This window comes from Centruroides sculpturatus, unplaced genomic scaffold (assembly GCF_000671375.1).
Source record: "Centruroides sculpturatus isolate CEXI.00-Female unplaced genomic scaffold, Cexi_2.0 scaffold1910, whole genome shotgun sequence".
NCBI classification, from domain to species: Eukaryota; Metazoa; Arthropoda; class Arachnida; order Scorpiones; family Buthidae; genus Centruroides; species Centruroides sculpturatus.
This window is the reverse complement of record NW_019386024.1, coordinates 40,405-50,823: the sequence shown is the minus strand read 5'-3', so window position 1 is coordinate 50,823 and position 10,419 is coordinate 40,405. Positions and strand designations below refer to the sequence as shown.

Below are 10,419 nucleotides of genomic sequence, written 5' to 3'. Positions count from 1 at the left end.
AAAAGCAACCTATATTTTATTAATAAATACTATATCGTGTAAAAAAAATTGCAATAATATATAATCTATGAAAATAATTAAAAGTATAATTCTGTAGTTTTAAATAAAATAATATTTAAAACGATAAGTTTTCTGTCCCAGATTTTTTATGAAAACTTATTTTATTGTATGATCTTAATAAAAATAACAATAAAATATTTTATAATTAATCAAATTTTTGATTAATTATAAAATATTTATAATATGATACTGTCATGATAGATAACTTACAAATATTATGCTGTGAACACTCATGTCCAAAAAATAAGCATAACCATTAATATTGCCTATATCTCGGGAACTTTTAATATACTACATTTTAAAGAAACATTTGTGAATATATGATTTCCAACTGAAAGGCTGAAGCGATAGAAGCATCAATTTGCCGTTTTGAGGATCCGGGTCAAATCCGAGCAGAGAATCCCATGAAATTTTCATAGACGATTTGATCCAGATAAGTCAGATCTCCTGTCTAACCATTACTGTACTAAAAATTATATTTTTGTTTTAAAAAATAATTATGAATGAATATAAAAAATACCTATAAAGATATTTCTAAAAAAGTCGCTTTAGTTTTCTTGATATTACGATATCGAAACCATTTTTCAAAAGTTTACGTATTTAATGAATATGAATTCAAAAACCTTGGGAAATTGAGCATTATCACTATTGTTAGGCCAATATATTTAAACAATATCGTAAATATCGGTCATTATATTCAATCTCTTTTCAAGATGAGTTTATTCCTTTTCTTCGTGAAATAAGAGCAATTTTGAGAAAAATGTTTTGTTAGGAGTCGATCTACACTAGTCGATTGTAGATAATTCTAAATGCCGATGGAGTGCGTATCGAAAATGTATTTGCATGATTATTATTTATTAAATACAGCTATACAATTTATTAAACATATCTTAAAGCCTAAATTTATTAAACAAACTATACACAGAAAAAAAATGTGATTTTCGATATATAAAGAAATTTTATTTCTTCATATATGAAATTTGAATGTAGCGTATTTTTTGAAAAACATTATATNTCTGATACGTCCAAGTGTAACTTAAATACTAATATTTTATTCTTAATATATTTAACATTTTACTAATATAAAATTCAAAATATTTGAATTTTTAAAATATATATGCAGTTTAAAATAAAACAACAATTATTAGAAATTTCATTTAGACCTGTGTGAAACCTTTCACATCGGTAACTGAACTAAACCGGAATAGGTAATTGAAGGTGATTCAGTCAAATGACACGTAGGCCTACATTGTAACATCAACCAAGCCAAGAGGATGTCAGAAAGAAAGTTATTTTTATTCTATCTAACCAGATTCATGTTCTATTTGGCCAAGGGAGAGACATTCGGTCGTCTCGTCTCTCCTTTTGTTCTTGGTTGTTGTCAGAGAACTTCTACAATTGGTTGCCATGTTTGGTCACAGTCACCAACTACCGGATCGTAACGTCTGGTTTTGTAAGCGAATAAAAAATGGGCCATTCTGTCTTTTGACATAGTCACTTCTTATCTTGTCATTCGCTAGTTAGTGATATCGAAAAAGTGAACTGAATCAGGAAATGTCTACATTAAAATCTTAATGTAGACGTTTCCTGTAGACATTATTTGGTATATTAACAAAAAAAAAAAAAAAAAAAAAAGACAGCACATATTATTAGCAATTTAGTTCATTTCTGTTTTGCATGCACATCACGATATATGCTTTAATAACAAAAATCTAATATAAATTATTCTATTTTAGACAATATTCTATTTCAGGTATAAAAAAGAAAATGCATTTTACATACAAATATATGTTTAAATAAAAAAACAAATCGATAACAAATTTTTATTGTATATCATTCGAAAATTTTATTTTATAATGATATATATATATATTTAATAATTAGCAATAATATCATTAATGTTAATTATTTTATCTAGTTTTCAATTACATTGTTAGTTAAGCTATTAAATAATTTTGAATTCTATGAGAGAATTATTGTGTAAATAAAAGTTCTAAGATGGCCAGCCAAGCGTGATTTTGTAAGATGTTCACAACTTGGTCATCAGCCAAAACTATCCCTCTTTAAAAGTAAAAATAGCTACTCTTTTCTGTTCTACTTACACGTTTTATTAAATTTTGCACAATTAAATCATCAAGTTTCTTAATTGTTAATTTTTCTAATGCAAGCGTTAGACCTGAAAATAAATATAGAATAAATACTGTTATTAAATTTATAAATCCAAATTACACACAGAGTAAATAGCAAATCAATTTTTGACATTAAGATCGAAATGAATTATTATGTAAAGTCTAAAATATAAAAATCTATCTTAAAATTATTTATAAATTAAAAATACACAATTCTAGTTATGTCGCTATGTTAAAACAAAAATTTCAGAACGCAATTTTGGTATCGAAAGAAATACAACCCTTTCAAATAAAGTCAATCTGGAACGCAAAAATTAAATTAAGTCATTCTTTCAGTTCTAAGTTTAGTGAAACCACAATACAATAACCTATTACGCTGCCAAATGGTTGCAGGAAGATAGGTGTTTACAGAGAGAACTTAGGAAGTACGAAGACCTGAAATATTTTAGAAAGTTATTTTTAGAGACAATATAATCAATTAAGTAATTTCTTAATAAACGTTTAGCGAAGCTTATGTATTTTATTTAAAAAAAACACCAGTAGAATCTGTGATTGTTCATTCCCGAAAAAATCTTATTTTTACTCTAGGTCAAGTGTAATGAGTTTGGCACTGTTCAATATAAAAGCGTTGCCAAATTCGATAGCAAATATCTATCTTATCGCTAAATATTATGTTATAAATTTGAATTTAAGCTTAAACTACAAATTAAAAAATTATTTAAAGTTTGTGTAATTTAATAAATAATTTATAATAAGTAATAGTAATTTACAGTAATTTAGTTAGAAATTAATATTATATCATTCATCATTGCATTTGGTATGAAAATTTAGTAATTCGCACAATATAAATATTAAAACAAAAACGCAAAACACACATATTAATATCAATCATTGAGAGCGAAAATTATAGCTTGCCATGTTGATGTCATTAACCAAACTTAGAGTTCATAAAACTCAGTGTCAATTGATTATAATAATAAAAAACAAGCATCAAACAAAAGACTAATAAACTTGAAATATAAGTATTTTCACTTTTTATTTGAGGCTTTTTCAGTTACAAATCAAAATAAGAAAAACGAATCTATTTCTACTTAAATCTGAATTTTGAAACCTGTCGAATTCTCTTACTTTCATTTGCCTTTACCTTTTTTATTTAAAAGGACGAAAATATTTGTATTTCCAGTTTTTGTTTTTGCTTTTATATCATCATTATTTTAATACTGCGTTTTATGCACATTAATAACAATTTGGATGAATGAAAGTCTTGCCAGTAGGCCTCACGACCTGGCAACATTAATACAGCTCACTTTGAATGATGCTTGATAAAAAAAAACTATTATTAAACACAATACTATATTTACATAAAACACACTGAACATGTTAATTATAATTTTACGTCGTCCGGATTAAAAAAAAAAAAACATGTCTGGAAAAACGTTTTCAGATAATACTTGAGGTTCGGATAGTTATTAAGGTTTAGTACTTAAACTGCAATAATATTTTACAATTTACAAACTCTTAGCAGACTCCCATTATTTATTAAGTTACTTTTAACCAGAGTGATTTCGCGTTTCCATCAAAAAGAAAAAAAAAGTGACACGAACAGATACACTTGCACAATTCTCTAATTTGAAAATGTACGCAGATCGTCTCCTCTTTATTATTATTATTATTTTAATTTTACAAGCATCTGTTTCGAGGGCTACCGAAAGAATTCTCTGATCCTTCAGGTAGGCAGGCCCTTGTCCAATCTGGTTAAATAGGCATAGCTTATATATTAACTTAAAACTGGTACCAGTAGATATATAACAAAATAATCGATCTAATCTCAATTTGCAAGATATTTAATGAAAAACAAACACTTACAATTATATAGTATCTAATGATATCGGATTCCAAGAGATTTGATCAAGATAGCCATAAATTTAAATGCACTTATATGACGTAATTAAAGAATAAAAAATTTAAAAATAAAAATGCTAATTTTAATTTTGCGTTTTGAAATTGTATATACACAATACTTACATTACAGAATTAATCTTGTTTTGATCTGATTTATAAATGAACAATTGGAAATAAAAAGACAGTTAATAATAATTATTATGTTTTAATTCCGTATTTGAAAATACACATAATAAATATATAATTGTTTGTTTTGGTAAAATAATTAGTTAAAATTAAGTTTGTGTAAAATTAATACATAGAGAATGAAATACTTACATTCAGCTGCTGATGGAACAGCTATATTTTCTTCTTGTCCAATTAATTCTAATTAAATAAAATTTTCTATTTAATCTATTAATAATAATTAGTTTTTAGTTGTACAGTAATACCCCGAACATACGCGATAGGTGGGACCGAGCGATAAGTCAAATTCGCGTAAGTCGAATTCGCGTAAGTCGGGGTATAATTTCGCAATTTGTGTAAAATCCAAGTCGGATGTATGTAAGCTAATAAATGTTCTTGTTAATCTTATCTTGTCTTTTGATTCGTTCACGGTTGCAAGAAATCACCACATAGAGTCTCTCAAGTCTCCGTAGATATAACAAACACAGAAATAAATAACACAAAATAAATTGTAGCTATGTGTCGATTCCGCGCGACACGTCCGAACATGTAAACTGAACAATAGTGTGGGAGGAGTGAGTAATCAAAAGTAGCGTGACACTCAAACAAAAGACGAATCGACAAGATTTGAAAATCGCGTAAGTCGGGGTAGCGTAAGTCGAGGTATTACTGTATATGAGATTTAATAATTAATAAAAACATTGATTTTGATTACTTTTTTAATAAAAACATCAGTCATTAATTTTGATATAAATAGTTAAGAATATAATTTTTTATTAAACTGATTTTTTACTTTTAAAATCGGGAATTAGTCTGGTAAGCCTGTGGAAATTCTGAAAACTTCAATACTATTGATAAATTAATATTATGCTTAAGTACATTATATTTTGAGTTTCTATAATATTCAGAGTATAAGAGGAAATTACTATTTTAAACATGATCCGTTTAGAATAATATTAATCAAACACTTTTGAAAAGAGAATTTTTAAGATTGTTATAGATATTAATATCAAATATTGAAGAAAGTGATACATTTCAATTTTATGATCACATACAAATTCTCTCTTGAAATGTACCGGTACTTGAAAAAAGTATTAAAAAGCGTTATATTTAAAAAAATTAATTTGAATTTAAACAGCAAAGTAACACAGCACAATTTTTTTGTTACTTGTCTATTCACTGATCAAGGCGATTTGTAATAATTAGAATTTGGTTTAATTTTAAACAAAATTATAATGTTGTTTACTCTTGAAATTTGTCAGAATATAAAAGTGCTTCTATACGATTTTAAATATAATTTTTTTTTTTTTCATATTAGACTACTTTTTTGAATTGAGGTATATAAACTGCAGAGATAATTTTGTTTATTTTTCTTGACAAAATTATTTAGCCAAAATTTAAGTTGAAATATTTTAATTTTATCTGAATTTTTTATTATATCTAACCTATTTAAGCACAAAGATGCTTAAATACTGTATAGGTTTTATATAATGTTTGCGAAAAATTAATATGCTCAAAATATATTTTGGACAAAAAATATATCATAAGTTCATCTCAACTAAAAATAAATTATGATTAATGATTTTTATCAAAGCGATTGTATTATAATAAGCTAAAATGACGTAATGAAATGCAACTAAAGAAGATAAAGAATATAGAGAACGTATAATTTATTATAATTATATTTTTATATATTTATATTTCTTTCATTTATTTCAGTTATTCCATATTTTACAATATTTATGTTAATATTTATTTTGTTTTATGCTAATATGATTAACGCTGACTTACCTAAAAGTATCTGCATTACACGAAGACAAATATTTTCATCTTTAACGATAACTTGAGTAAAATTTTGATTTTCTTCACGAAGATTTTCTGTTATAGCTTTTAAGATAAACTTTTTATTCACATTTGGTATATTTGGATCTTCTAATAATAATACACAACAACCCAGACATAAAGAAAGATTCGAATGATTCAGCATCCATCTGTCACCATGAGTATGATGTTCAATAGTAATTAATAAATTTTCTTGCGCCATTTATCATAAAACTAATTGTGTCCTACAAGAGAAAAATTTTTGATTAAAATTTAAATAAGTTATCTAATTTATTTTTGAAAAAAAATAAAGCAAAAACTAACAGAATGTTTTATTTAAATTATTTAATTACACTTAACTTTTCAAATACAATTAAATCATAGACAAACTTACGATTTCCAAGTTCGTCTGCTATTTTTATGTTCAGTGCCATCTACCTTTTTTTTTTTTTTTCATTAAAACATCGTCTGTTTATGATTATCGGCTGAATAGTATAATATAATTTATTTTTTATTCAATNGTAGGCACTTATTAATATTAATATATACTGTACTATAAATTAAATTTATTTTATTGTTATAACTAATAGCCAAGGATAAAGTAAAAAGTTTTAAATATCAACTTTTTTCTACTTGGTTGTTGCGCGAGGCCCCTCCAAGAGCGAGGCCCCGGGCGATTGCCCTGCTCGCCACCCCCTAAAGCCGCCACTGCCGGTATATATATTAATATTATCGTACTCATACAAACACACACACTCATATATGTGGATATTTATAAAAGCATTATTATTATGAACATTTAAAATAAAATTTTCTTAATTAACACTAACAATTTATTTTTTTCTTTGTGAATAAGTTCGGAGCTTCCGTATCTTGGCGCCTCTATGCGATCGCTTAGGTTCGACTAATGGTAAATCCGGCACTGTCCAAATAATTGAATTTTTGCTTAAAATAGTCTTTTTTCCAATCCGAACATCCCGTTATGTACTTTACGTATGTACATAATTATGTGTAAGTAAAATATTAAATGTGAAAATGTACCTACTAATGAATAAGTAATAAAGCGAGGAAAACGACGCACATTTTGGAAAATCGTTCTGTATCAATAATATACGCATTGAAGAACAGATTATGGTACGGCATTCTACAATTGTTAATCTTTTTAGGAAAATTGTTATTTTTAAAATCATGATGATAGAAAATTAACTATAACAAATATATCTTAGTTACTGTACTTCTTTTCCATCTCTCCCACTAGGGTTGATAAGAAGACGCATTATTGATAGTTGCCTTATAGAGAAATAAATACGAATAACAAGTTAGAAACGTATACGATATGTTAAGAGAGATATTTTTTCATTTTTATGTTTTTATGAGTGTGGTAGATATTGCACCGAAATAGACAATAATAAGTCAGCAGAAAATGAACACATTTTTATTCTTAATTTAAACAAAATATATTTAATATTTGTACATGTAACATAATGAGTCCTATAAACTATCCTATAAGTATAAAAATACACAACTAGAATAGTATTGGACTATTACAGTACACTCCAATGTTAGTAGTATGTACTCTCCTCATATTAAAATATATATGAAAATAGCGTCATCTCTTCTCCCTTCTAACTAAGTCATCTCTTCCGAATAGAGAAGAGACGATGCACCTTGACTTTTCGGTGCAAAACATGGTGGAACAATACAACTTGGCATGATCTTAACTTCAGCTCATCAATAATTTTATTATTATTATTTTATAAATATACTTATCAAAAATATTGCGCTAGTTGCATAAAAATTCAGACACTTAACGTTAGCTATCAAAATAACTCCTTTCCAAAATGCACAAAACTGCAAATTTCGAAAACAATTTAACTACATGATTGTTCTTTTTTTTTACTATTCATTATCTACTAAGACAAGTGGTGCTAGCTGCTTCAAAACTTGGAAAAAGAAGCCCTCGTCTATCTCCTATCCTTGTCATCTTCCTTCGCTTTCCCCTACTTTATTTTCTACATTTAGAAAAAAAAAATTAATTTTCATGCATATACAGTACGTATGCCTGTTTATTTTTAACAAAATCGGAGGGAAATCCGAATAATTGGAGTTATATTTTATTTTGTTCGAATTAGTCGGATTGCAGACACTCGTATTTTATTTAAGGAAAACAGATATAGTCACACGGTTTGCCCTAATTAGTGAACAAACTCAAAAACATGTCTCATTTTTAGTAAATCTGATATATACAGTACACCATGCGTTACTTTCACAATATCGAGATGATATTCAATCTATCTCCGGATGTTACATAATGTCTTGAGTGACAGTCCGATTGCGTTTATTATAAAACCTTTTAATGTTTCAATATCTGTTACGGGTCTTTAATAACCAAGCCTTTCACATAATCGGTGAATAATACTTTCAAAAGAGGTCGGTATGTAACCTAAATTGATCCTATCTCGCCTTTTCATCGGTTAGGAAAAACTTCATTCAAAAGTTTTAACTGCAGTAACAATAGTGCCCTGAGATTTTCTAATGCAGGAAAAACTTTTTAAGTTTTGCTGACGATTACTAAAAATCACGGGTTGATCTGTTTCCTTAAACACAAAATACTTTTCGTAAACTTTCAGTTCTTTTTCGGACCCCCTGTAAATCAATTTTTTCATCGATAAAATTCCCTATTTCGTCAGTTATAAATTACTTTTATGCCAGCTATTTTTTAAAATCATTAATATTACTATTTTTTAACTAATTTGATTAATCGAAACATTTTATTATAATTATTATTTTATTTGTTAATTAAAAGTAATGCCTAAGAAAATACTCAAGTGAACTATAGCTTATTATAATGTTTTCATAAGGTGTTAGTTACATAAAAAGAAACATACAGATAGAATTATCTCTGCATTTTCACACTTGAAAACCTCTTAAACTAAATCGCTAGTTATGTTGGAGATAATTTCATATATTTTTTCTCCATTAAATAATTTGAAGATGCAAATAAAACAAAATGTGAGAAAGATATTTCCACAATTTTTTGAAAAAATATTTATATAAAATTAATATACTATGCCTTAATCATTATCACTACATAATCTTATTTTATCTTAAAAACGTTAATATACTGTACTTTTTATCTCGATATCTTTACGTATAATATATTATAGGATATATAGGGGAAGGTGGTAAAAGATGGGGCTATGGGGTAAGACGGAGACGTCTGTTTATTCGTGGTTAACGCGCTAATAACAGCCAAATAACAGCTAGATGAAAATCTAGCTGTTATTTAGGAAACTAAATGTCAAGCTCAAAAGGGATCGCGGGACGAGAGAACGTCCGAATCGCTCTCTTTGTTTGGAAGTAAGACAGTTTTCCTGTTTCGGCAATACTTCATCTAATTTTACGCCCGCTACAAAGTTTCTACAAAGTAAGCATCATTGCGAACTTTTACATTACCTTTTAGACGAAGATATTACGGTATTCGAAATAACCTTTAAAACTGAAATTGTTTAGTTTTGAAATAAAGTTGACCCGTGTTTGCAGTCAGTATGAAAAGTGCACGTTGGGGCAAGATGGGGTACCCCATCCTGCCCAAGGTTGGCCATGGATTCTGCTGCTAGCTAGAGGCACTGTAATATAGTGCAGCGAACTAGTTTTAAATTCGTTGTCATTGATAATTCTATATCATTTTTTCGAATATATAAAATAATAAGTTTAAAAATAATCTTTTTATAGAAAATGAAATATTCCACTTTTAAATCATATCTAACTGTAATAAATTTATACAGTATATACTGTATTACTTTATTATTTATGTTTTTACGTTTTATTTCATTTGTGAAAACATTTTTTAAATTTAAATACTATCTTAATAAGAAATAAAATGTGAGAGAACAATCGAAATAAAAATTTTTTTCCACGAAAAAAAATATCGTCTGCTTACAAAATAGCGGAACTGAGCATGCGTGAAGTGACGGTATCGTCTGGTAAAGTAAATATGAGTAAGTTCAAACTTTTATATTTATTTATTCGGAAAATACTGTAATAATAAATGTAGCCGCTGTGATAAGTGGGCACATTGTTCTTGTGCCAATATTGAAGAAAACGACGGTTTAATCATTTTAATTTATTTTTCTTGTATATAAAAAATAATATTCCCATCTTACCCCACGGGTGGGGCAAGACGGTGCATTTACGTATAATTTTATAATATTAAATTTTCTTGTTTTTAAAAACGTTTTTCAAAAATTAAATTTTGTATTATATATTACCAAATGTTGTAGTTGCTAAGAATAAAAAAATTATCGTTTTTATTAAAGTGGTTGTCATCTTATGACTTTTC

General features: G+C 27.1%; 1 protein-coding gene across 1 annotated transcript in view; it reads right to left on the bottom strand.

The window, feature by feature from the left end:
* The window catches only part of LOC111613176 (meiosis inhibitor protein 1-like), a gene marked incomplete at its 3' end in the record, with an annotated part of 60,520 nt that extends 50,796 nt beyond the window's left edge, over positions 1–9,724 (bottom strand). Inside the window, exons 1-4 of the mRNA XM_023354524.1 lie at positions 9,534–9,724; positions 6,048–6,322; positions 4,410–4,457; positions 2,163–2,236 (exon numbers count right to left, since the gene is read on the bottom strand). Coding sequence (XP_023210292.1) covers positions 2,163–2,236; positions 4,410–4,457; positions 6,048–6,300 — 375 coding nt within the window. The remainder of the gene's footprint in view (positions 1–2,162; positions 2,237–4,409; positions 4,458–6,047; positions 6,323–9,533) is intronic.
* Between the last annotated feature and the right edge of the window lie 695 nt (positions 9,725–10,419).